This window comes from Syngnathus leptorhynchus, chromosome 16, assembly GCF_054491065.1.
Source record: "Syngnathus leptorhynchus isolate UIUO chromosome 16, UIUO_Slep, whole genome shotgun sequence".
NCBI classification, from domain to species: domain Eukaryota; kingdom Metazoa; phylum Chordata; class Actinopteri; order Syngnathiformes; family Syngnathidae; genus Syngnathus; species Syngnathus leptorhynchus.
Genome location: NC_141210.1, coordinates 5,164,750 through 5,192,301, shown reverse-complemented (window position 1 = coordinate 5,192,301; position 27,552 = coordinate 5,164,750). Strand labels below are relative to the sequence as shown.

The 27,552-nt window shown below is 44.0% G+C and overlaps 2 protein-coding genes across 2 annotated transcripts in view; one reads left to right on the top strand and one right to left on the bottom strand.

Annotated features, from left to right (window-relative positions):
* Positions 1-27,552, bottom strand: part of rdh8a (retinol dehydrogenase 8a) — an 86,073-nt gene that overhangs the window by 7,175 nt on the left and 51,346 nt on the right. The gene's annotated exons all lie outside the window — the stretch shown is intronic.
* col5a3a (collagen, type V, alpha 3a) lies at positions 1,200-27,540 on the top strand. The gene is made up of 67 exons (XM_085933324.1): positions 1,200-1,578; positions 7,322-7,471; positions 7,545-7,749; positions 7,821-7,986; positions 11,105-11,227; positions 11,943-12,311; positions 13,040-13,153; positions 13,232-13,345; positions 13,424-13,477; positions 13,562-13,603; positions 13,910-13,972; positions 14,227-14,301; positions 14,403-14,486; positions 14,581-14,637; positions 14,746-14,799; positions 14,941-14,994; positions 15,071-15,124; positions 15,258-15,311; positions 15,502-15,555; positions 15,946-15,990; positions 16,731-16,784; positions 16,855-16,899; positions 16,974-17,027; positions 17,220-17,264; positions 17,589-17,642; positions 18,047-18,091; positions 18,258-18,311; positions 18,424-18,468; positions 18,577-18,630; positions 18,716-18,823; positions 18,951-19,004; positions 19,274-19,327; positions 19,408-19,452; positions 19,609-19,662; positions 19,805-19,849; positions 19,973-20,026; positions 20,132-20,185; positions 20,339-20,392; positions 20,461-20,568; positions 20,711-20,800; positions 20,870-20,923; positions 21,019-21,126; positions 21,205-21,312; positions 21,509-21,562; positions 21,755-21,808; positions 21,906-22,013; positions 22,083-22,136; positions 23,036-23,089; positions 23,987-24,040; positions 24,107-24,160; positions 24,234-24,341; positions 24,432-24,485; positions 24,587-24,640; positions 24,722-24,775; positions 24,872-24,925; positions 25,018-25,125; positions 25,228-25,281; positions 25,436-25,489; positions 25,549-25,656; positions 25,948-26,001; positions 26,110-26,145; positions 26,243-26,296; positions 26,381-26,657; positions 26,733-26,845; positions 26,910-26,978; positions 27,051-27,284; positions 27,362-27,540. The coding sequence occupies exons 1-67, from the start codon at positions 1,503-1,505 to the stop codon at positions 27,506-27,508; spliced, it is 5,511 nt and encodes a 1,836-aa protein (XP_085789450.1). The 5' UTR covers positions 1,200-1,502; the 3' UTR covers positions 27,509-27,540.

Sequence of the window (27,552 nt, the reverse complement as noted above, 5' to 3'; positions counted from 1 at the left end):
TTGTGCTTGCTAAAAAAAACAGGCTCGCTTGATCTCCGCATATTTATTTATTTTTTCTGCATGTATGCAAAAAGACAGAGCAGCCTTAACTTAGTCGCACGGTGCCTCCTAAAAAAAAAAAAAGAATCCTATTTAATAAAGGAGTGTCTATTTTTCCTCACAAAGATCAACTTGACATTTGGGTTTTGTGACATTCCCATTTTAACTTATTTTTACACTTGTCTGACAATGAATGTTCTTCAAGTTGACCTGGACCTTCTCTGCATTTCATCAAGAATTTCATCAAAGTCATTTATGAAACGTGACAGGCTGCCGGCACGGGGAAGGATAAATAACTCAGTTGCTAAACATTTGTTGCGGACCTGCCAAATCAATTAGGCCTAAATTGGACTCGTGTACACAGCGCAAGTATTTGTCACCCGCCGTTCAGACTGTCCACGGGACTCTTGGTAACTATCTGCTAAAAGCTGCTCGGAATGTGAGCCGGCCTGTGAGAAGAGAGATGGGCACCGGTGAGAGCTTGTCTGTCCTGCTGGCCAATTTCAATATGTCCACAGTTATTATTTGATCATTTAGGCCAAGGGATTGTCAACCGTTGGTTCGCGGCCCTTTAGTGGTCCATACCGGTATTGCAGGTGGTCCGCAAAATGATTGTAACATTTTGAAAATTGATTTCCTATTTAGACTTGATTTATTCTCCAGCTAATTTTGTGAATCATTTACCCATCTAATGTCAAATGTAGCTGAGATTCCCATGCATAAATAGCTTGTATAGGTCTATCCTCCTTCGACACAAAATAAAATAATATTCCGCCAAAGCAGAGTTGCTTCTTGGTTATAATGATGGTTCCTTGAACAAAACCAGTTGAAAACTGGAGATTTGTTTGTGAGCTTCAACGCAGGACATGCTGACCTCTTAGATGAGTCATAGATTATTTTTGTTTATAATATCATGAAGGAAATGTCGAATGAGCTTTCCGCTGAGACTCCATTTTACACAGCTGACTCACAATGCTGAGTATGGTACTTTTTTTTTTTCTTTTTTTTTTTTACAGCTGTCATGCATGACATCAAATGACATCAGGCAACAAGCAGATTAACAAAGGTGAGCCACGTCACCTCGGTGGATAATGATCATGTCAACAAGTGAGAGCTAGCAAATTATGGCAGTAATAAAAGGTGATTAACGGTAGAGGCTTCCTCCGAGCTTGGCTCTAAGAAGGCTTCTCTCCAAGACGCCCACCTAAGGGAGGGGAAGGGAGGAGGAGGGGGAGGCGAGTAGAGGGAGGGAGTGATGGCGAGGAGGAGAAATTGAATGAGAGGATCTTGAGAGGAGCCACCACAACAAAGGAACCTCTCCAACAGTCCGGCAACCACCGGTTTCAATTTTAATTTAATTTTTTTAAAACTTTTGTTCCCTACATGCATGGCTGCTTAGTGCTTGAAACTTTTTGCACCGATAAATTTTGGTGGAAGAGGGGGGGCCCTCAAGATTTGGGAAAATGGAAGACTTTTTAAGGAATGGGACAATACGGCTGTTGGTTTTGATTCTACTGCACTTCGCCGCCACTCAAGCTGGTACGGTAACGTTTAAGTAAATGCATGGCAAGGTACAAAATTTGGGTAGGTTTTATGAAAGATGATTCTTAAAAAGAAAATCTCAAACTGAGATCAACTGAGACCATTTTTTGTTTCTTTCTGCAAGAATTCACAGCAACAACACTGCAAAGTTGTCGGGATGACGGCAATTCAGATTTTTCTCGTGCAGGTTTGGGTCAGGTGTGGGCTTGTGCAAACGTATGACGTCACGCTGTTGTGTGCGTGCGAGCCGCTTCGCTTGACTGCGAAAGAGTTTCACGTTGGCTCGCGAAAGAGCTCAACGACTGACTTAAAGGGAGTAGATTAAAATTCTTGGCATGGATCTGTTGTGTGCTCGCACACTGTATAAAACTGCCGTTGAATTTTTTTTTTTTTTTTAAATTGTAGACTCCTTATTGCTCAATCGTGTCTTCTGGTTACAATTACTCCAGAACTACCAATTGCTTTGGTGACCGGGAAATCTCGACACACTTAATAAGCAGCAGTTAGGAAATAATGAATAAATCGTAAAAAAAAGTTGTTTAATGCCAGTCCCAGTTAAAGTTAACCCTCAAACAAAACAAACTAAAAAGAATTACTCAGTGCGTATTTAAAACAACTGCTTAAAGAAAGTGAGCTCAATGCTAATGCTAATGAGCATTTATGTTGTATTGTTCTATATTCAGAAAATGAATGAATGAATGGATGAAATTACAGATGACATTTGTTGCTTTTGGGGGGGGGGGGGTGGAACTGATTAATACCATTTGCATTCATTTTAATGGGAGAAAATGATTTGAGATACAAGTGTCTGGAGTTACGAGTGTGGTCACGGAATGAACTTAATTTGTATGTCAAGGCACCACTCCAATATGAGATCGGGATGGTGATAGTAATAATCAAGTTTTGATCATTATGCCTTTTTGCAATCATCAATTATTCTTTATAGCCTTATTAAAATTGAGCTGGAGCCGATGCCAGTAGTAATCGATGTGAAAATATGAAAACGCTACTGCCGGCCCGGTTTGAGTGAATCCACCGGCTGAAACAATAACGTGATAGACGGAGGAAGCGAGCCAAGTGTTGTAATCATACTGAGAGCAGCTGCAGTGTCCACTGTCGTCTTATGAGGTCCTGTGAAGTGATTGCGCTCGTATTTAAGGTGGCGCTGACTGATAACACGGCTCTTGACGCCGCGTTTGTGCAGATGTGAACAGTCTGTGTTTAGTCTGCGATATTTTATTTATTTTTAGGACAGTTACATTAAGAGCTAACAGACTTTTTTTTAATTTTAAAGAGAAAAATATATTTCCTTTACATCAGATATGCTTTACTGGTGACTCAGCTCCTCTCTGGCTCCTCAGTACGGCAGTAATAATCTGTCTTTTGAGTTACTCACATCAAGTCCCCATACGGAATATGTCTGTCAAGTCTTTTAATAGGTCAAGTGATTTAACTCCTTACGGGCGGCGGTACATCTGGCTCTAAGGAACGTGTTTTTGTTTTTTTCGCCCCCCTCAAGCTGCATCTGTGATCACTGGATGCTCCAGGCAGCTGTCCGTGGGACAAGTTGGCGAGATGTACGGCAGAATCCAAATAAGCAGATGTCATTGTTTGGGGTCGGCCAATCTTTGTCGGCTTGTGATGTCCTCAAAGGTTTCATGGTGGATGCTGTTTATGGATGTGATCTTGAGTGTTGATGATGTGTCACTTCAGAGGTACTGAAACGTTTTAGACTCTCACAAAGCCACTTCATTAGGTACATTTGAGATCCAATAATGAGTTTATTATGGCGAATACGGATTGACATGGATGAAATGTAATGGCTGCCATTTAGTGTTAAGATTTAGAAGCGTATAAAAGACATTTTTGAGGAGCAGGTATCCTCGAGTTGCCCTCCCCAAAACATCACTTCAAGTTATTTAGTCAATGGAAACTGTGGGTGAAGCAAGAGAGGATTCAAAAAGATGCTTTCTCTGAAATTCCATCGAGAAGTGGAAACATATGCTCAGGCCTTGAGGGGCAGGTGTTTTCTCAAAGGGTCCGGCAGCTTTTTGGCCTGCCGGCCTGTCGTCCTGTCAACAAACATGAGAAGTGAACAAACTGTGGAAAGCGAAGAATGCCGTCTTGATGTTCTCCACGAGCACGGCTATCTGTCAAAACGGTTTCACGTTGGCACCAAAATCCGGATTTGTATGTTAAGAACCGCGATACATAAATGATCACCATGTGCTTGCACGCATGACCTAAATCCATCATCATAAAAAAAGACAAATACTACAAAAGAAGTCGAACGTAATACTGTACTATATCCCGACGCCGTCTTTCATCACCGCTCTCATATTGATATTCACGAGTGCACCGAGCGTGTCCGCAGAGAATAACGTTGAACATTTTTCCCAGCCCTCCCTCAATCTCTCGACTCGACACGCTCCGACGGTGTCAGCGATAAGTAAAAGCAGAACCCAAAGCGAGCCCAACCCAGTCGGTGTGATTGCGATAAGAGGTTATCATTTTGTAATCTTTGAGCAAACCAGCGTGGAGTTAAAATGAGCTTTTTTTTGTTTCTCCTCAATCCCCTCAAACACGTGCAACGAGTTTGCGGAGTAAACATCTGAGAGGAAATTGGACAAGGGCGAGCATGCAAATTGCTTTCTGATGATATTATGCTGATATAATCGACTTTGACAAGCTACCGAGCAAAGTACACGGTGGTTATACAAAGTCAGCATATACCGGAAAAAATGATCAGCTGTGGAGTTAATATTTACACTTGTATTTTGTATTTTTTTTATCAAGACGTTTGTCAAAATGTCCACTCTGTCACAGTAAAATGTATTGATTAAAAAAAAAAAATGAGAGAAAAATTCTCAGCTAGCATGCTAACTGAATCGTATGTCCACCATATGCTCATTAAATGCTAACGTAAATGTCCACTCTGTCATCACGTTGTTTTTGCTTCCAAAAAATATGTCCGCTCGACCAAAAGGCATTCCATTCGCTTTAGGTTATAATTTTTTTTTCCTCGACATACATCAAGATGTCTTTTAAAAATCATGCAATGAATAATAAATCCATCTTCATTTCATGTACACACGCTCCACCTCCCAATCTGACACAGATATGGATCCCCAAGTAATAAATCGAAGTCCAATCATCCATTTTTCTTTTTCCTCTCCTCCTCTGCTCTTCTACAGGGTGCGGTCCAAAAAAGGATGGGAAACTCCCGCTGCCCAGATTCCTCTTGGCTTGCTTTCTTGTTCAATTCCCTCCGTCGCTCCCATGTGCTAGTTCACAGCTTACACTGTAGCATTGTACAAGGCCGAGCGATAATTTTCAAGATGGATGCGTAGGTGGCCGGTCGTGAGTCATGGTGGGAAGTTTCCGAGATGGTTTTTGGGGGGGACACAAAAGAACACATTCTGTTCATGCGGAACAGCTTGGCCAGGTCAAGTGTCAAATGAGAAGTGGAAATGGCCCTTTGGGTGGTATTTTGTTGTTTTTTTTGCACGCTGGGCTCAAGCATACCAAAGTGATGATTTAGAAACTATGCGAATAAATTCTAAATTCTCAAAACTTGTATATGCTCGAGCTTCTTCCCATGTTCTCTCTGACCTTGTTATTGGATTTCAAAACATTCTGGAGTCTGTAGGGATGTGGTGATATTTCCAAACATGCTGCACAGAGCAGCAAAGTCAACAATGAGCATTTCAGGTAAAGACGTTCCAACAAACTATTAACATAATTGCCCGCTTCTCATTCCAAGTCAGGCTCGTTGGTTCCCATGCCATGTCTGCCAAACCCATCGCAATTTATTCTGCACACTTCGGTGTGAAATGATTTTCTTTTTGGTTTTTATCCCCTACATGAATTCTAAGCGATGTAATACTATGATAGCAACTTCTTTCTCCGTGCTTGGAATTTTTGCCCGCCCCTCCTTCCTCGCTTTTTATCTTAAACATGCCAGAAGGTCAACAGTATCTTGTTGCCTAAAAGTGTTTTGCTTTGGGCAACACATACTCGAAGGGGGAAAAAAAGGAACCGGAGATGTCGAAGAAAATGTATTTTATGTAGTTCACGGTGTGCACTGACAGGTTGTCATACATGTGACTAAAAAGACATGAACCACTTGTTTACTCTCCAGGCAAAACTCATTCGACCTTGAAATCGATGATGAAACCACGATGTAAATAATTCCAAAACTTGTTCTCCACTTGACACACCAGATGATTTAATGAGATACTGACCTTCTACTCTATTATAACCGTTCAACTTTTCCTTCCCAACGGAAATTGATTTGCAAGTCAGAAATCAAAGGTGAGCGGCAAATAGAGCTAACAAGGTGGCTGAATATAAACATGAAGGACTTGATCCCAGACATGATGTGCTGAGAGAAGTCAACCGGGGACGATAAAGCTCGCTTACATTTTGATGAGGCTTTTTGTCTCAAGCATGGCAAATATGTATCGTTTGCCGGATGAGGTCATAGCTTCGCTTTAGTTGTAAATTACACGACGTGCCAGAACAAACATATAGGCGTAGATAACTTTGAAATTTTATGGTTTCATATATCATTGAGGCCTTGTTGACATTTCATATTTATTATGTATGAACATTTTAATTGACTGAGTATGGAGGAACATATGCAGCAGATTTGTGTGGAACTTTGCTTTTTTATTGTTTTGCACTTGCATTTCTCATCCCCTTTTCCTATTGGCGATTTACAGTTTATCCTATTTACTGCTTTGTCGCAACAGATTGAGAGCACTCAAAGCTACTTGGCATAAACATTGTTTGCTGTGCAAATGCCATAAAATGTAATGTGCAACTTTTCCGTAATGGCAAACTCGCGCCATATGCGGACTAAAAGATGAATTTGCTGAACAGTTTTGCCCGGAGGAGACGACTTTCAGATGTTTAAGTGCTAACGAGTTGCTTTGGATGGTCTCGCTTGCTAATACTGGCTGCATGAAAATACATTTGCATGCCAAAGCAACAGCTGGTGCCATAACGCCCAACTGTAAGGTAATTTCAGCCAGTCAAAAGTGTGAAGAAAGTAATTTTCTGGAAAAAAAACAGTTGAGGGTTCAACCTAGTGCACTATGATTCAATCTTACCGAGTCTATTCTTCTTTGTTTGTGTTTGAATGACTTTAACAGTATTTTACTGCCCCCCGGTGGCCAAGGCAGGCATAACAGAAGGAGCAGCACCGTGAATTGGATGCCAACATTAAATGTCTGATTAGTTCTTCATATTTTATTGTCAAGTACCTTTGAGCGACTAATGTATTTTTTTTCACGTACAGTATCTGTTGCTAGCTATAACAATTAAATTCTCATAAAGTACACCAGGCAGAAGGCCCGGTTGACCAGCTGGTGGTGTGCAGTGCGATTTTTCTACTGTAAAAAATGTGCTTTGGCGCCATAGAGCTTGGGAAACACTGGACTAAATCAAAAGGCTTTACATTGCTTCTTTGTGCCACTCAAGTGTTCCAAGTGTGATGCTCATGCAGCTGTCAGGTGTGCCGCAGTCGGATTATCGGCGGATGGTGTACCGCCGCTATCCCATAATAACACTCGGCAAAGCCTGACCACCTGCCGACGAATCTCTCTGCGAAATTGCCTGTTCCGAATCTTAGGAAGCAGGAAGCATGCGGGCTTTTGAGACTGGCTCGCAGCTAAATTCCGCTCTTTTGTAACGGTACTTTTTGTAACGATACTTATCTTTTTCTTTTCATTCTCAGCTCATTCCATCGATGTTCTCCAAGTGCTGGGGCTGTCAGAGAACATGGAGGGGGTGTCCTTGCACCCCGGTCTCTGCGGCAGCCGTAAAGAGGCCTTCAAAATAGACCACAAAGTCCAGCTCAGTGCTCCCACTAAACAATTCTTCCCTGGTAGTAGATTATCTCTCACTTTGTATCATCAATTTGAATATCTTCGAAGTATTTGCTCTGCTCTTCTCCCCAGATTTCACATTCCCGGTCAATTTTTCCCTGATGGCCACCGTGAGAGCCAGAAAGGGATCGCAGTCGTTCCTACTGTCCGTGTATGACGAGTACGGGCTGCAGCAGCTGGGGCTCGAAGTGGGCCCTTCGCCCGTCTTCCTGTACCGGACAGGCAGGCAGCCGGAAACGTATCCGGCGTTCCAAGACGTCAACCTGGCTGATGGAGAGTGGGTATTTTTAAGCTAGGTTGACCAATGAATTGGAGATCTCTGCCAACCTTATTTTTTTTATCTTTCAGGTGGCACAGGATAGCTTACAGCGTACAGGGCCAGTCCGTTAGCCTCTTTTTGGACTGTCACAAGGTAAAGACGCTAAAGCTAACACGTGGAGACAACACCACCGCCGTCAGCACGGAGGGAATCGTCGTATTCGGATCACGACTACTGGATGAAGGTGTATTTGAGGTAAAGCCTTTCCTCGTCCCGAAGGTTCAACGAGGCCGAGGTTGACTGTAAATAAAGCAAACTCCTGGCAATGGAGAGAGCTTTTTAAATTTACATGCGGGATCACGAAAAGCCATTAACTGGGCTAATGTTTGATGCATAATGGCTGAAAAATGAATTACCTTGATTTAATGCCTGAGTCACTTCATAGACTGTCAAAATCGAAGAATTAAATGCGTCTGGCACATGCATTAATGCTAGACTAATGCTTACTAAGAGGCTGGGTTTGAACTCCATCATCACCCTGGCTGACTTGACTCACTATATCCAGGATAAATTTGGACTCGTAAGAGCTCATCATTGCAAAGCATCTGATACGAAGTGGCGTTTTTCGTACAGACTTCAAAGCTACCGCAGATCCGATTTGAAAGAAAATTTGTAGTTCAAGAGGCCAGAGGGTGTCGTGGGTCTCATGTCAATCAAACGTGGGAGGAACTAAGTGTTTTCCGGGAAGGAACAAGAAATTTAATCGGTGGTATGAAATCACAGTACACTGTTTGCAACTAGAATTTGCTATTTCTGGAGAAATTGCGTGTGAAGGCGAAGACACTTCTCGACGAGCTCACGACGTTGAGGGTGAAGTCTGATTCTCTACCTACTGAGCTAAACAGTGACTTACTATTGATGCGGTGGAATAATGCTAAATGATGAGAAATAAAATGATTAAATGAGAAATAAAAACGGTAAATTAATTATGATGATGTTGAATAAAATAAATGATTAAAATGATGTATTAAAATTAAAACAAATAAATGAATGAATAAAAAAGAACGGTCAATGTGAGATTCGAACCCACTCGGGAAAATGGCTCGTGTTGAATGTGCCATTAAGAATGAATGGGGGATTTTAAGGAACAAATTTGTTAATTACGCAAAAACGGTAAATGTTATGAACAAAAAAAATGGTAGCAAACATTTCGTGAACTTTTGGAACGTGTGAAAGTTGGAATGGGGTGAATCGGTTAAAGCATGTGGGAGTAGTTAGGTGTCAAAAAAGTGGGAGGAATAAGTTGTTTAATACTTGGTACGAGGAAACAAAATCAGTTGTTTGTTGAGCAATGCTGCAAGCTAACTGAGAAAGGGCGATTCAATTTTAAGTAGAATAGCACCTTGCAGAAGACAAACCACCGCCAGAGTCATAAAGGAATCACTTCCGTTTGATTTGCTTGATTCAAAAATCAAGATGAGCTCCACTCTAGTCCAGCAGGTGCAGCTCCATCTGGACAATGCCCAAGTTGGCCCCAATGCAAGTGGATTATACAGCCAAAAAATGAAATTAAATGATCATGTAGTCACTTTTACTCAGACCATTACAAAAATGTTACGGTTTCACGCTTTGCACATGTCTTGTGGAAATCTGCTTGTCAGTTTTTTTTTTTTTTTTAAGGATTTCCTCCGCTTCAGTGAATCTCTACAGGTGAAAATTCACAAGTTCATGAGTATACATGTCTGTTTGTGTACATTAAAGCGCTAGTGTCGTTAACAAGGCTGGTACCAGGGGAAGGCAGATTAAAAGGGCTGACCTCTGGACCACTGTTCCCAGGCCTCAGTTCTGTGGGAGGAGGCCCGTGTTCCGGCCCAGTTCTCCCAGCGTGGGAGCAGTGCGGCGTGAGACCAAGGGGGACTTGTGCTGAGCCACTAATGTCTCTATTACTTCCAGATTGAAGCCCAAACACTTGTTGGCAAACGCAACCATTTGCAAACATCAAAATGTCTGCTTGAGCTTATTCATGGCTTGCCGTGGGCTTTGTTTATGTGACTCTTAACACACACACTGTTTAGAGAAGACCAAGTCTTTATTTGTTGGGAAAAAAATCTGATCTCTTCTGCTTTGACTGGAAATTTAACATGTTTTTGGCACACGCGTGCAGTAGGGGCAGTTGAGTTTGGATGCTGAGCTGTTGATTTGGAAAACAAAGGCGGACTTAATAGGTCAAGATCTGTTTAAAAGCGCATGCAAGTAGCATTTAAAGTCACATTGAATGATGGACTTTATTACTGACACGCTAATGCTAAACTACGCTAAAAATAAAAGCTAACGGTTAACCCAGGGGTGGACAAAGTCAAACAAACTATTCAGAAACCCATGTATTCCCAATTAAAATTCTCCAGCATTTTATTTTATATTTTACTTTATATTTAAAAAATATTCACTGCCTCTGTTAGCATCATTTGGCATTGATTAGGAAAGACATTGTAGTCACAACAAAAAATTAGCATCCGCCATTGTGAGTCAACTAGGGATTAGCAATGCTTATGGACCTTGCGGACTAATTGAAAATAGAATGAATAAATAATAATTATGACAGTGAATAAATGTCAGTGTGCTGTTAATTTTCACTGCGCACACAATAACTGATTGTGAGCGGACACTGCGCTAATTAACTTGAAATGACCGAGGAGCATCAAAAGATTGTTTTATTATGTTGAATACGTTATCCGCAAATAATGGCTTTAACCTCAGATAAACTCAGGTCACAATAAGCAGTAGGTGAAGTAAATTTCATGTACACAGTCGTTCAGTGAGTCAGAGTGCATCCGCCTCCGATGTCGCTGCTGCATCTTAATTGGGGAACGATGAAGTGTGCCTGATTTTCTGGGGCAACATTTTAGTCGGGGAGAGAAACCCCGCCGGGCAAGAATAATAGGAAATCTTCTCTGTGAAAGTTTTGCCTTTGATCTCTAATTGAGATTGGATTAGAGTGGATTTACTCCCTGTTGCCAGTCTCTCCCCACTCACTATGACACTCAAAGAGGGCAATGCGTGCCCTCGCTCGGTGGGCCTCTGGCCAAAAACTGAAAGAAAAGACACTATTTGGATAACCTTTGCGCACACTGTACTAAGGCACCAATTAGTGCTTCAACAGTAATTTATTAAAATGCTTCAGAAATACTATAAAGCAGATCGCCAGGGGCGGCGCTACAGGGTGACCGTGGGCACCCCTCGTCACTCTGCAGCCACTGCTCCGGAGACCGTAAACCGGATACTTTAATTAGGAACTCTTGAACTATCTGACGAGAGCCAATGCCGATCTGTTCACGACATTTACAGCTGCCGTGTTGTCTTGTATTCATTGCAGGGAGAAATTCAACAATTGTTGATTGTCGACGACCCCCAGGCAGCTGCCGCTTACTGTATCGACTACATGCCAGACTGTGAATCCGCTTTGCATCACAGCACCCAAGACCTGGACCTTCAAGGGGTAACCTATATTTTCCCTATTTGTGGCTTTCCAAGATGGAGATTAGCAAGTGACATCAAAAGTGTGAAAAATGATCACATCTACCATTTCCAGCCAATGAAAAACTCAAAACATACAATGAAGCGCGAACTGACGATTTTATGATTGACGACTTCCTCGGAAAGGCCAGCAGGAAAGCATTTCCTTTAATCCCAGCGCTTCATTGCCGAGGGAACAACAGCTGAGATGAAGCAAACAAATGTTGAGCAGAACCAGCTTGAAATCAGCCAAATCAACGAGTGACACACTTCTCACGCTGCATCTGTGCACGTGTGTCTGCAATGAAAGCCATCCAGAAATTGTCCATCTTGCAGAGTGTTGGCTTTTCCAAAACTATTTCAGCTCTGGGATGAGCTCAGAATGCCAAAGCATGTCAACACTGGCCGATATCCCGTTTGCACACAGTGACCTCGTTTAGATCTAATCACATCCCCAATGTTGTTCTTACTCTTAAAGATTTATAGCTGTTTGTATAGAGAGATTCTGGGGAATACAGGCCAGGAATAACCTCCCATTCTATACGTAAATATTCAGAATAATGGTTTTCATCATATATCTATCAAAATTGCTTCTAATTCTATCAATAGCTCGATCACAGGATTGCTATTTGTTACATTGTGTGTTTCTCCCTCTGTCATCCAACTTTTCCTCACAATACCTTTTTTTCCATGAAAAGAAGTCCCAACTGGACCAACCGAAAGAACAACAAGGCAAAGAAGGCAAGAAGGGCAGAAAGAACAAAAAGAAGCGGGACAAAGGCAAACGTAAAGGCAAGGGTAAAGGCAAGGGGAAGAAGAAGAAGGGCGGAAGGAAGAAAAAACACGAGGAGCAGAATTCTTTGGAGGACGGCTTCATCGGCGTGTCTACGATGCTTCCCGAGTATCTCTCCCAAGAGCCTTTTTTGGACACAAAAATTGCAGAAGAAACGGTCAGTCCCACTCAGGTGTACGAGGACCAGCCCCTTGTGGAGATGCCAACGGAAGAAGCGTTGACGGAAGCCCCCTCAGCGGGCGCCGTCGTAGCCGAATCTCAAAATCATGTTGAGGTAGTTGAGTTAACAGCTCCTGGTTTTGGCCGCTGTAACCAATCACCGCCTCTGCTAACCTCACATTTCTCCAGCTGCTTGCCACTAACCAGTCAGCGTCGCCAGCACGCCTTAATGCAACTTTATGACACCAAAACACAGATTGAGTCCTGACTAGACTTTCTGAACTTGAGCCGAATTTGCTTGGACCGCAATGTTCTTCACGGTATCTACAAGGGATGGGCATTGTAATTAGTGTCCTATGTGCAGACACTATCCTATTGGACCCTATGCTCTTGTTAGTCACTGAAAAACTCGCCTATTCGCCTTTCTGGAAGATGCCACAGGGTGGCGCCAAATCCAACTATAATTTAAAATGATTGCTTTGGCATAGTCCTGTGTCATTATTTTGCTCATTCTAACATTGTCTTGAAAATTTAGAACATTCAGCGATGGATTGTCCCCTTAATTGCCCATCCCTGGTACATACAACACAACGGAATATTGTGTTCTTCTTATTTAGCATTCTTATGTTCTTCTTACTTACCATAGCATCTTTGTTAAAAATGTGTCACATCCGAGTAACACGCAGAGAATGATTTGTCTCTTTGTGCTATAAACTAATTTTGCATTGCTGTTTCCACCTTGCAGCCGAGAATCTGATACAGCCTCGGATTTCAAACAGCAACACATCCGAGCTAGCCCATTGTCCACCATTACTAACAATCTATCTCACAATTGACACGCAGGAGACGGAGACGGGAAAGAGCAGAGAGGTGGAGAATGGCAACGACCTTTACGGCAACCTTGACGCCCTCGCTGTTTCCATAGTAACAGCAGGTGCAAATATTACAGAATCTGAGGTGGGTTGAAAGCACATGCAAACAAATACAGCATGTGACATTCACTGTAAAGGGGTCCGCAATTTTGTTTTGAAACAGATCCTCGAACACGACGACTACAATAACACCAAATCCGAGTATGAGGAATACGAACTATACGACGAAGGCTACGATTTTGCAATGCGGGAAGGAGCCGAGACTTGGGGAGCAAAAGTAAACTTTCACTCAGCTATTTGAAGCCAGCGGTCAGTTTTTCCCCAACGGTCAAGCGATTTTGTATCCCTTCCTCAGGCAAGAGTACCGATGGAAAAAGGACAGAAGGGCGAGCCTGGAGTATTTGAGCCGGTGAGCTGCCACAAACGCGCCATGAATAGCAAAGTGGCCTCGGCTCAAAAAAACGTGAAAATGTGTTGATGACTTGCTTTATAGGGTGCACTAGTGGAAGGACCGGCTGGCCTGCCAGGAATGGAGGTGAGTTGTAAAATCTAATTAGTGCTTTACATAGACGGAATCCCTATCTAGAATATTGTTTTAATCATTGCCTAAACATGCCACTAGATGGCAGCAATGCCCCATTTTTATTTGATATAGTTTCTTGGTAATAAGACTCCATGTGCAGGATTTTTAACATGAACATGGATTTGACCTGTGCAGAAAAATTGTAAATAGGTGAGTGGGTCCCCACAAAAATAAATATCGCCTTTGATATACAACACACCTGGGGATGAATAGGGGACTATGTAATTCAAAGTGACAATATCTGATTATTCTTCACAGGGACTTCCTGGTGCAGTTGGACCAATTGGCCCCCCGGGACCCGGGGGAGACCCGGGTGAAATGGTGAGTGGAGCATATAATAAACCTACAATGGCCCAGTTCACAGAGTTCAACTGGCTGGACTGAAGAATAGCACCACGTTCGACCTTCTTTTTCTTCCTTGGTTTGTGCGCTTGTTCAAATAAAATGCTGACAGTGCACGACAAGATAGTGCTAATACTATCAGACGTTAAACGAGAAGACAGATGTCGTAATGAATTAATTTTATCATTTCAGCATATGCTTTTATATTTATCATCTTTATTTTGTATTTTAAGGGTCCCCCGGGACGTCCCGGCCTTCCTGGGGTTGATGGAATTCCAGGTCCACCAGGAACCTTGTTGATGCTCCCTGTAAGACTTGCCACAATGTCACACATGACAAATTCTCCATCAGCAATATTAACCACAAGGAGGTGCTGTTTGACTCCACCTGACTTTGCTCTTGCCCTCAGTTCCAGTACCGAAGCGATTCCCAAAAAGGACCAGCGGTGTCTCCTCAGGAAGCCCAAGCGCGAGCTATTATTCAACAGGCCCAGGTAATCACCTAATTACGTGTATTGATCATCCTGCCATTGGAGCAATTGATCGAGATCTCAAAACATTTGTCACGCAATTGCACTTTCCTTCCAGCTGTCTATGAAGGGACCCCCGGGTCCGATGGGTCTTACAGGGCGACCGGGCCATCTGGTAAGCCAAATTGTCCTGACAGAGTCCTGTACGAGCCTTTTAAAAGATCCAATGCTCAATTTTATACGATCTCACATGTCAATAACTTGCTCCTTATCTATTTGGCAGGGTTCTCCGGGCCCAAGCGGCCACAAAGGAAACGTCGGCGACCCCGGACCGCCGGTAATGAGACGACATGTTTACCTCGCCGCAAGCTTCCATCTGCCACTCGTTTTTGTTGTCGCTGTATTGATTTCCTTTCGTCTAGCTTGCTGTCGCGCTTTCGCACCTTTATTTTTTTCCCTATTTTTCGTGGCCATACAGGGTCCTCAAGGATTGCCAGGACTTCAGGGAGGTAATGGAAAACCAGGAAAAAGGGTAAGCGATGGAATAGAACTCTCCATGACGTCATAAGATATTGGTTTATTTCATTTTCTTTTGTTTTCGTGTTTAGGGACATGCTGGAATAGACGGAGGACGTGGAGCTCCAGGTGAAACTGGTGTGAAGGTAAGACATCAGAGTACTGCATTGCAGAGGTGAATTTTCTACACTGTCGAGCAGAACAGAAACTGATATTCATCTAAATAATGCAATTCTGGAGTAAAATCGAGTTTGACAACCTTGCTCTATGACCTCACAGGGGGATCGAGGTTTCGACGGCCTTCCAGGACTGCCGGGAAACCAGGGACACAAAGTGAGTTTTTAATTCCTTTGGCGTGACAAACTCTGTCGCGCGGTAAAATGTATTTGGGCTTATTTATTCTATATATATCTATATTATATATTCTCCATGATTGTTTTGAAATTAGTGACAGAGTAGCATCTGTTCAAAGTGTCATACCCACCCATTTTAATTTCGTGATGACGGTTTTGCATTTTCATAGGGGGACAGAGGAAAACCTGGTCCTCAAGGGCCTGCCGGAGAGCCGGGAGAAAAGGTGAGAGAAGACTATTTTGCCCGAAATCGACAAAATGCAACATGGAGCTTTTGTTTGTTCTATTTTTCCATCTCACGAGGTTAAAAAAGATTTAAGAGCGTGATGAATAGATCAATACGACACGCTGCATAAATGCTACGGCAGCACACACCAAAGCAGGCTGTTCAGAATTGAAGCTACTCTTAAATCCAGCACAAGGAATGTGCGAGACACAAATATTTTTGCTGGGATGGTATCAATTGATCCAGACATCCATGAGAGAAGTCTCTCACTTATGGAAGTATCACAAATGTAGTATATGAGAGGGGCGGAGTCATTGCAACAAGCTAGCTACAGTATTTGTCATTTAGGTTCCGATTCAATGTGAAAGGTTTTTTTTGTATTTTCTAGGGACCAGATGGACCTATTGGCCCAAGGGGGCAACCAGGTGAACCTGTGAGTATCAAAAATCTGGATTTTGCATGCTAGTAAGAAACATCACACTGAAAAGAGCAGGCACCTTTGGTTAAAAAAAAAAAAGTAAAATGACAAAATGTCATCATTGCAGATAATCATAGCTCCAAAGTGCCTCTCGGTGAAACCCGAGGCAGCCCGAGATGTTAAGTGCGCCGGTAGTGAGTGTGTCATTTGGCTTTGGCAGCAAACGTACGGTGCTGATTGACTTGCACTCCATCTTCCTCCCAGTAGGAGCTTCGGGCTCAGCGGGCAGCCGTCTCTCCAAATGCGTGACAAGGAAATAAAGTGCAAGAAGAAATTCTCGCAGAGCTGTGCTAAACTACACGGGCTGGTTTCACCGGCGAGAATGGAAAAGAGGCGGAGAGGGGGCGGGGGGGAAGGCACAGCCAGAGACAAATGCTAGTCAGAAATTGGGTTTGCTGGGAATGAGATAGAGGCAGAGTGAAGAGATAAAAATCACAAGCGCAATGATTATATTTCCATATCAATCATGTCTCGGGAGATCACAGATGTGGCTTTGGAACAGGTGGCTTGGACAGCCTACAAAGCGTTTGCAGTGGGGTGGAAGGGGGCTGGTAATAAAAACAAAATAAATAATAAAAAATAAAAGAAATGCGAGGCACGCAAACATACATGTGCAAATACAAGATGGCACAAATGAGATGTTATCTCTTTTCACATCCTTTCATATTTTTAATCCACGCATGTTTTGCCTCCAGGGTTCACGAGGTCTTGTTGGCTCCAGAGGGCCGCAGGGACCAGTCGGCCAACCGGTAAGTCAACATTGCAAAACAATACCTTTTTTTTCTCTTCTTTTTTTTAAATCAATTGTTTCTTTTTTAGGGTGTCCAAGGAGCAGATGGACCCCAGGGGTCAAAAGGAAACCAGGTCTGTCAGTAAGATTCATGATTGGTGGTCAATCATTGCTGAATATGACTTAAAAATGGGATGCTTGTTTACAGGGTCCACATGGAGAAATTGGACCTGCAGGACAACAAGGAAATCCTGGACCACAGGTACCGCACACTAACAAAATCCACCCCTGATTTCTGGTCATATTAAACTACATTATTTTTTTGATTATTTTTACGATTATTATATTATTTAGCACTATTCCAGACACGCACACAAACACACACAAATAAATATGTCATCTCATCTCTGCATCCTGTGACATTTAACCTGAGTGATGCTTTGCTCCGGCGCAGGGATCGCCCGGCCCCCAGGGTACCATCGGGTTGCCGGGAGAGAAGGTGGGTTTGCTTTTCTCTCATTTATCCCAGAAATTAAACCCGGGTGACCTTGTGAGTGTCACCGCGCTCGCCCACGGGGAGGGGACAGTACGACTCAACAAGCGCCGGCTCCCATTGTGACAGGATTGACACAGACAGAAAATCAATTGCAAAGAAAAATACACAAGCGTGTGGACGTTAAGGGGCGGCCTTGGTCTTTGCGCATCAAGCGGCTGGACTGACAAAAAAAATGGCAGCAAGTCAATGTTAATATTTGTGTGTTTGATTGATTCATTGCCACTGTGACATAACCACTTCTATTCTATTGTGTTCTGTCCAATACAGGGTCCCCAAGGGAAGCAAGGCCTGCAAGGTTTACCAGGAATTGATGGACAACCTGTAAGTACACACAATGAGCAGTCATTGTGCAATCAGGAACAACAACGTTTTTCAGTGCATTTAAAGGGAGTCAACACAGACCTTTGTCTAGATACGCACAAATGACAAAAGATTGTGTTCCGCCTCGATGTTTTAACTATATTTGGGGAAAGAAATAGCTCTCCCATTTCCTCGTCCAAATTGCAGTGGGACACATTTAAATGTCTTTCACTTGATACTTCTTTTAATTACCCAGCAAAGCTTAGTTTCAAGCAATTGCCTTTTAATAGGGGCTTCACTCTCACTTACACTGACTTTCCCCTCTTTTCAATTGCCTCGTTTCAGTCAGGGGGGGATTCCATTAAGTGCGGCGTAATGACGGTGTATTTAGAATGGCGCTAACTTGAGCCGATATCTTGCTACAGGGTCACCCAGGAAGAGAGGGACCCCAAGGGGAGAAAGGCGACCAAGTGGGTAACCGCACATCACAGGCTCGTTCATACGAGTCTCTGCCAAGAATAGCAAACTCAGTCTCGTCATATTATTTGCAGCTTGTAAATGTCATTGGCTTTCTAATGCAATGATGCGCTCGTTCAAATGCTGCTCGCTGCTGGAAATATTTTCTGTCATACGCAGGGAGTGCCAGGTGCCCTGGGACCGATCGGGTACCCCGGGACCCGCGGAGTCAAGGTGAGACCATGGATGCAATAACGCCTGGTTGTTAGTCAATCCTTACAATGTTATCTTCGAGTTGGATGGGAGATTAACATTGCTCGTGTTGATGACATTTTTTTTATTTAAGGGAGCAGATGGCGTCAGAGGTCTAAAAGGTGGCAAAGGGGAGAAGGTGAGTTACACTTTGGTGATACATGTCAGGCTGCAGTTTACCTATGGATTTACTATGACAATATAGTGCCACATTCATCATTCAAGATGTCTCCTTTCCCCTCATTAGGGAGAAGATGGCTTCCCTGGCTCCAAAGGTGACATGGGCCTCAAGGGAGACAGGGTAAGAGCATCCTTCTAACTACATTCTCCGCCCCCTTCCCTGTTTAAAACAACAAGTCTGCAAAACAAACTTTTGTACCCTCCAGGGCGACAGTGGGCCCCCAGGTCCTCGTGGAGAGGATGGAACGGAAGGGCTAAAGGGCCAACACGGAGCTGTAGGAGATATTGGAGCTCTTGGGGTTGCCGGGGAAAAGGTATACTGTATGATACATTTGGTGGGGAGCATAAACTCAATTCAACTCAAGATGTCTTAGCTTAATGCTAACTAATTGTGCAAAATGATATAGTAGTGGTGAAACTCTTCTTTATCTTTTTCTGTAGGGTCACCTTGGAGTGCCAGGACTGCCAGGATACCCAGGACGTCAAGGGTCAAAGGTAATTAATTACTGATGAGGCTCATCTGTAACCTTCCTTATTTGATTAAACACAAAATCATGATCGACGACTTTTTAAAATTGCCTGTTCTATTAATTGGTCTTCAGAGGCACTCATTCATCTCATGCTGATTAATGAGGGTATTTACAATGTGTTTGGTATGATTAGCTATAATTTGATACAGTTGTTAATTATACACTGATGAGCACTGGAGTGTATGCCCGAGGCTAATCAACCTGCATGTCCCCCCCCCCCCCCCCCCCCCCCAGGGGTCTCTTGGCTTCCTTGGTGGTCTCGGAGCCCCAGGAGAGAAAGGACGGCGGGTGAGGACACTTCCATTAAATCCACATCCGATAGCTTTTTGTAGTCACAATAAAATTTAATTATGCATTTCTCAATCCAGGGTCCAGCTGGCCAGCCTGGATCCGGAGGCCAAAGAGGTCCGAATGTGAGTATAGCTGCATTTATACACTATGATGATCTAATACAAAATGACAACGATTAGATTGTGACAGTACGGTTGCGGCGTTCACTTCTATATTCCACATTTTACCTTTGGAATAAATGATTCATATGCTTATTAGTCTTTTGTTATTGCCGACAGGGGGCTCGAGGGGAAAGAGGAGCCAGAGGTCCCACCGGGAAGCCAGGAGAAAAGGTAATGGGGCTAAAGAAAAATAGACGCAATGCCCGAAACTTTAAAAATGATCACATCAAATACTGTTAATGTCGACCCAAAGTGAGCAAAAATGCAGCAATTTTGAGCAAGTTCAACAGATCCTCCATGTTTTTTTTCATAGGGTTCTTCCGGACAAGATGGCTCTCAAGGATCCCCTGGAGAACAGGTAACCTCATGGACAGTGGCTTGGCTTTGTACCCACCAGCCAAATTGGAATTGCACAGGCTCCAGAAAACACAATCATTGGCTAGAATCACATTTGTTATTTACGCTTGATATTATTTTTTAGGGTCCTCAAGGCCCGCAGGGAATGCACGGTGAAACAGGAACAAAAGGACCAACTGTGAGTGGACTTTGCAGATTTTATCTTGCTGTTCTTTTCTCATATCTTTTTAGAGAATTCATTTTCAGGTTTTTTTTTCAATAACAAAAGACATTATTTGCTTAGGGTCCACCTGGAAAAGATGGAGTTCCAGGTCATCCTGGCCAGAGAGGGGAGCCAGTAAGTCATCACACCAACATTTTATAGTTGCTTCATATTGTTGCCTTTGGGCCCCAATGATAAATTGCCAAAGAGCTAAGTCATATAGAGTCACTTTATTAACACCGCAGATGAAGCAAAAGTCGTGACACTCTGAATGTTCTTTCTTAAAAGGGATTCCAAGGCAAAAATGGCCCCTCTGGTCCCGCGGGTGTTGTCGGACCACGGGTAAGAGGATTTTCCTGTTAATGCCGCTCTCTCATCCTGTAATAAAATTCTCCGAATGTCCCTTTCAGGGCAAGTCAGGTGAAACGGGGCCAACTGGCGACAGAGGTCATCCGGGTTCACCGGGACCGCCGGGTGAACATGGATTACCTGGATCGGCTGGAAAGGAGGGAGCCAAAGTGAGTAATTCTTATTCTATTGTCGGGATAATTATTTTGCAGGTGGTCCAATCAGCTAATCTTCCGTTGAAGAAAGCCCACAGAAAAAAATTATATTCCTCTGCAAGACTCTCCAGTTGAGGTGCATTTATTTGCGTTCCAGGGAGACCTGGGCCCACCAGGAGCACCAGGAAAGAGTGGCCCTTTGGGGACCCAGGGATTTAGAGGGTCCAGAGGGATGCCAGGAGCACCGGTAATGTAATCATTCTACAAAATTTGGATTACAACGGCATGATTGATAAGTTGTTTGCGTCCCTCGCAGGGTCCTGCAGGCTTAAAAGGAGGAGAGGGTGTTCCTGGTATTGCGGGACTCATTGTAAGTCTGATTTTGGGCTATTTCACTTCATCCCCTTCTCTGGAAGAAGAGCACCCACTCTGATTGGCATCATCTCAATCTTTTGTAACCCCCAGGGTGCCACCGGGGAGAGGGGAGCTGCTGGGCCAGCGGGTGGTATTGGGCAGCCAGGACGGTCCGGCAGTGTGGGCCTGGCAGGGCCGATGGGAGAGAAAGGCGAACCAGTAAGACGACAAACAATTGAGTTAATGCTACCAATCTGATCCGATGGGTGAGAGTTACCGAAATAATTTTGTTCAAAGGGAGAAAAGGGACCCAGCGGGCCAGCTGGGCATGATGGGGAACAAGGACCAGTTGGACTGCCAGGACCCGTGGGACCAGCTGGGCCTCCTGGCGAGGACGGAGACAAGGTATTCAACACTGCACTTTGAAGGATGCATTGACTGATCACTTAGACAGTATCTGCAAAGGTTTTACTCGTCTGTCACTTTTTGGTTCTGAAAGATGTGCCAACAGTTACATCAGGTTCAATATTAGCCCTATGACGAAAGAATCTGGATATTGTATCGATCCAGAGATCAGAAATCAACAAATCTGTCTCCGTAGGGTGAAACAGGAGGACCGGGCCAGAAGGGAAGCAAGGGAGACAAAGGAGAAGCAGTGAGTGTGAATCCCATTTCAATAATCTTCATGTTATGCAAGAGACAGGCAGGAGGCAATGGAGATCCTGGCTCATAATTGGTTTGGGATAATTCATTATGATTAGTTTGTCTGTACAATGTACCCCGCTGGTATAATGAGCAGATGGTTTTTAATCATGTCTTCAGTGAAACAGTCATTCTGTTTTTTTAGGGTCCTCCAGGACTTATTGGAATTCAAGGACCCCCAGGCCAGCCAGGAGTGATTGTAAGGCAGTATAACTCGCATTACGCCGCATGAATATGCATCCGTGGTGGATCCTTTGGTTTGTTTGGCAGCGTTGATCTGGCCTTGCGTGTTTCAGGGGGCGGATGGTGAGCCAGGGCCTCGTGGGCAACAGGGAATGAACGGACCCAAAGGTGATGAAGGACTCAGAGGCTTTAAAGGTCCAACTGGCCCCACAGGGCTACAGGTAAGGAAGGGCCACTGGTTGTATGATTACGAATTTTAGTTTCCAGGGATGAATTGACTTTCTGTGCAGGGAATGCCAGGACTGCCAGGGGAGAAAGGAGAAAGTGGGCATGTGGGCTCTCTGGTGAGTAAATAGATAAAACACGTCGATCGGTCCATTCAAACTTTGCTTAGTTTTTGCTCTTCGTCTTAATTACAGACCTGTGTTTGACTAGATTGTCATAAATGAATAAGTTTAGGATGAAACACTTGGAAGTACCGAAGGAAAAACATTCTCTTTGAATGAAACGAGGCTTCGCTTTGGTGAAAGTGAAGAAAGATGAGATAAGAGCTACAGAGAGGAAGCGGCGGCGCAATGGAGTGGAAGGAAGAGGCGGGCCGCTGACTGCGAGAAGGAAGGAAGACGCCGTGACAGCTGCTAATCAGATTAGCCTCAGCCTTGGCTGACTAATGAGCATCCTCCTTTGTGACAGTCATCTCGGTGCGCAGTCAACCATAAACACACGCTCTGCAAGATTCTCTCCAGCCTCTTTGCTTCCACGGCCAGATTATGTAGCCACATGGAGCCAAAACTGAAAGACAGAGTCAGAGACTGTCAGAGACATTTGGGAGACCTTCGTGTATGTCCGACCGTTACAGTTCAAGACTTGTCGCTGGCATGTCCCCATTTCTTAACCTAGATAGTATTCTTTTGTGTCTGGACATCACACTTTAGGTTTACCCAACAGAAAGATAGTTGGGATTAATTTCTTGGTACCTCAGCACGGTATTGAGCAGTTCGATCACGTCCTGACTGACTGTTGGCTGAGAGAATATGCTCCTCTTCATAACAGCTTTATTATTGCAAAGAAGGAAGAAAGAGATAATGGTGGCGGGGCCAAATGACAAAAAGTCTGTCAGGGTAACGACCTGTCTGGACGTCTTTATCGTGTCGCTAATGTTATGATATTCAAGGGACTTTTTGAGGTCACACTATTTTCGATTGATGCAAAGATGCACAGGAAAACATTTCTTTCTCCACAGGGACCTCCAGGACAGCACGGACCCCGAGGACCCCAGGGACTAATTGGTGCAGAGGTAGAGGAACACTTATAATTCTTTAATTGTGTTTGTTTGGATCACAATTGTAGATTTGGATCAAATTTGGACTCCTATTCTAGAAAATTAAGTCTAGAAAAGGCAACTCAGGAATTATAAAAACATGAACAAATGTAAAAACAGATTTCCCACAAAGTATAGCCTTGAATTGATAATCACATGCATCACACTTCCGACTGATTCCCAACGGCTCCCCGGAGCGTTCACCCAAACCACCTGGAAATCAAATCCAGAACTAAATCGGGGATAAGAAAAAAAAAAAGAATGTTGACTCTTGCACGGCTGAGCGACTCATAAAAAAACATGACTTGGTTTACCACCAAAGGGATAAAAAAATATTCACGGAATGAAGAACTAATATAACAGCTGTATTTTAAAATCGGTATGCTTTGAAAGTCTTTAATTAGTTTTGGATTTAATTTGTCGGTGTACCTAAAGATGAGGCCAAACATTCCGTGTTTTCTCCACAGACGGCTTCTGATTATTTTTACAATAAGGGGTATCGTCATTTTGACTACACTCTCCCGTCTACCTTTTGAGACTTTTGAATTATTAACGCAAGATATAGATTCCCACAGACAGTTATATTTGCAGCTTCGTTAATTATTTACAACTATTTGACTGTCAACCCTGAGAGGCGGTTATATTTACCCGGGTAATGGCTGTCCATCAGCATACAATGTCTCATTCTGCTCAGTTATTCAAAATTCAAGTGCAGTAAGTCATACGTAAATGGACTGATGAGTGGTCAAGTGGGATATTGTGTGGGCGTCAGGACGTGACAAAAAGCAGTCGGCACCCGGAGATCGCTTTGTTCAGTTTTGAGATTTGGTTTTTTTTCTGTCCTTGGTTATTTGGAGATGTTCTATCTTTCAGGGCGCAGCGGGAATGCCAGGTGGAGTTGGTCAACCTGGACCTCCTGGAGAAAAGGTCAGTATGTCCCCATTAGCAGCCAGAATCCTTTCACTCATGTTCCTAATGTTTTTTCTCTTCTAGGGTGAAGACGGTGAGGCCGGGAACCCGGGACCAGTTGGCGAGTCTGGCGCTCCTGTGAGTCAATATTGACCTGATAAACAGCTTCCTCTCCTAGCAGGTTTTGTGACATGCTTGGCTGATGTTTCAGGGTATTAAAGGAGAGATAGGGGAGAAGGGTGACGCTGGACCACCTGGGGCAGCAGGACCTCCGGGAATTAGAGGACAACCAGGAGAGGACGGATCTAAGGGCAATATTGTTCGTTTGTCTAATTTACCCCATTGCCATTGATATGACAGTAAAACAATCATGTCGAGTGTTGTATTACTGACTACTCTGCCTTCCAAGGGCCCTGTTGGATTCCCAGGAGATATAGGACCCCTTGGAGAAGTTGGTGTCACTGTAAGCAACTAATGCCCATTTCCACTGCACAGCTAGTGGTTAACAGCCACACACAAATATAGGGGTCCCTCATCATTTATGACATATTGTTTACCATTTAGGGACAAGATGGTGGACCTGGACCGAAAGGTGATGACGGAGACACAGGCAAAGCGGTGAGTTTTTTGGGGGGGATGGAGTTAACTCAGATCTGTGTTTATTCACACTTGGGATTAAATTACTATTATAACCTACAGGGACCTCCAGGAGCTTCTGGGGAGCCAGGTCCTCCAGGACCTCCTGGACGAAGGGTGAGGTTAAAGTGTTGGTTTGTTGTGTATTTTTGTTGTGTGCAAAGCAGTCAAATTGTTTTTTCATCAACATATTTGATTAATCTGCTGTTTCAGGGTCACTTGGGCGCTGCAGGACTTGAAGGCAAGCAAGGAATGAAAGGCGCCAAGGTGAGCATGGGAGCTTTGAGCTTGGCGGTTATTCATTTTAATTTTCTGCTGTGTCGTGTTCATGTTTATTTCTTGTCTCTTTTGCTCGGTAGGGAACAATAGGTACTCAGGGTCCAGTGGGTAAAACTGGCCCTGTGGGGCCGCAAGGCCAGCCAGGGAGATCCGGTCCAGATGGACTTCACGGCATCCCAGGCCCTGCGGTCAGTAGACAACATTTGGATCTCTGAGAGAATAGTAGATAGTCTGGTTCCATTTTTCTTGAACTACATTGTCTAACTTTGTATCATTTCTTTTGACTCCAGGGTGAGCAAGGGTTACCTGGTCCGCAAGGACCAACTGGACCACCTGGGCCAATGGTGAGCTCCTTAAATTGAGCTGGTAAAGATGATGAATTAAGACAAAGTTCAGATTTTTTGGGGGAAAACGGTGTCATGCACAATATATAATGATTTTTTTCCAAATGTGAATTGATATAATGGAAGTGGCTAACACGCCTGATATCATTAACAGGGACCACCGGGACTTCAAGGATTGAAAGGGGACCCTGGAATAGATGGCGAAAAAGTAAGCCTGTCTACGTTTATGTAGTGACAAATTAAGTTCAACTATGCATCTGCCTGCAGGGTCATGGTGGGATGCTTGGCCTAGTGGGACCTCCGGGAGAACCTGGTGAGAAGGGTGACAGAGGCCTGCCTGGTATTGACGGAGCACCCGGGCCTAAAGGAGATGAGGTATGGATGGTTCTAACATTGCATGTGCCTTGAGTGATCCAAGTTTCTTGAGATACGAGTTGACTTGTAAGCACAGACTTGCATTCTGTGGTGGCACTGAGCTAAATCCACTCAATAAGTAGCATTGTGGCAAATAATGAACAACACTTGCCGCAATATATTTAGACCTTGACTATACTCTAGGCATACATTCTTTATCCTCTGAGACGAGCTGAGACATCAAAACTGCCAACTCTTATGTACTTCAATGTAATCACTTATGATAATTAATTGTGTACCACATACATTTAGGGTGTGACTGGCCTACCTGGTCCCACTGGACCACCAGGACCGACTGGTCTGTCAGTAAGTTACACTTAGAATTCTATGAGCAATTGGATTATTGAATTATTACCCTGTTCAGCGTAATAATACCTTGCGATAATATTTTCATGTTTCTTCCTCTGTTCTTAGGGCGCCGGTGGAGAAAAAGGATCCAAGGGCAACATGGTGAGTTAAAATGAAGGCTTTCACTTAGGCCTCTATTAAGGCCAGCCTTCAGGTGGCAAGTGATTGACACGTGACGTTCTCCTCGTCTGCTCTCCAGGGTGCCATTGGTTCCAAAGGAGATCCGGGCCCTATTGGCCTTCCAGGACCTCCAGTCAGAACATATGCTTATTTGCATCAAAACCTTTTGCAGTTGTTTGTTTGGGGGGTAATTTTGGGGTGGTATTAAATCTTTCAGGGACCCGCCGCTACGGTGGTTCAACCGCTGCCGATCCGGGAGGGCAGGAAGAAGAAAAGACAAAACTCGTCTGGAGAGGAGCAAGCGCTGATCAATATGGAAGACTATCTGCAAGCAGATCAACCTTTAGGAGGAGAGGATGGCATGGAAGAAGTCTTTGCCACTCTTTCATCCATGAAAACTGAGGTAGAGCTGATGAGGAGACCTTTGGGGACCTTTGAGAGCCCGGCACGCACCTGCAAGGAGCTCATGATGGTTCAGCCAGATTTCAAAGATGGTGACCTAGCATTTGTCCTTAGCATGTCGTCTTCTCTTGGTTATGGGTGACAACTTGTTTGCGTGCGCTTGCTAGGAGACTATTGGATTGATCCTAACCAAGGCTGCAACCGAGATGCTCTCAAGGTCTACTGCAACTTCACAGCTGGTGGAGATACTTGCCTGGACCCTGACAAGAAGATCGAAATGGTATGTCTTCAGCGGTATTAGCCTGTCGAGAAACTCAGCTTGCAATTGTTGCCTCGCTCTTTAGGTGAAATTAGCGTCATGGAGCAAAGAGAAACCGGGAGGCTGGTACAGTCAATTCAGAAGAGGCAGGAAGGTACAAACTGGACATCTTCAAAGTTCTAACAACAGTTCTGTCAAAATTTATTTATGTGCTGGTACTTCCCAGTTCTCCTACGACGACATGGACGGCAACACCGTACAAATGGTCCAGCTAACCTTCCTCAAACTACTGAGCGCCACTGCAAAGCAACGCTTCACATACACGTGCCAGAACTCGGCGGGGTGGTATGACGCCACGTCAGACTCCTACGGCCACGCCGTTCGCTTCCGTGCCGGCAATGACGAGGAGCTGACTCAAGCCAAAAGCACTTTCATCCGCGCCGTGTACGACGGATGCCAGGTCGGTGCCGGGGGATCGTCACCTTACATGGTTGCTCTTAGATTTGAAATTCAAACGTGGTCATATTTTTCTTTTAGGTACGCAAAGGTCAGGAAAATACCATTTTGGAGATAGACTCTCCCTTGTCTGAGCTGCTGCCCATTATGGATGTGTCGGCAACAGACTTTGGCAACAGCAACCAAAAGTTTGGATTTCAAGTTGGACGGGTGTGCTTCACTGGCTGAAACAATGACAACCACCACGGAGAAAAAAACAAGACCATTGAACA

Coding starts and splice junctions, on each gene's coding strand:
- col5a3a (XM_085933324.1), top strand. CDS start 1,503: ATGGAAGACTTTTTAAGGAATGGGACAATACGGCTGTTGGTTTTGATT. Junction 7,750..7,820: donor GTCAACCTGGCTGATGGAGA/GTGGGTATTTTT, acceptor TTTATCTTTCAG/GTGGCACAGGATAGCTTACA. Junction 16,900..16,973: donor AGGGGTCAAAAGGAAACCAG/GTCTGTCAGTAA, acceptor GCTTGTTTACAG/GGTCCACATGGAGAAATTGG.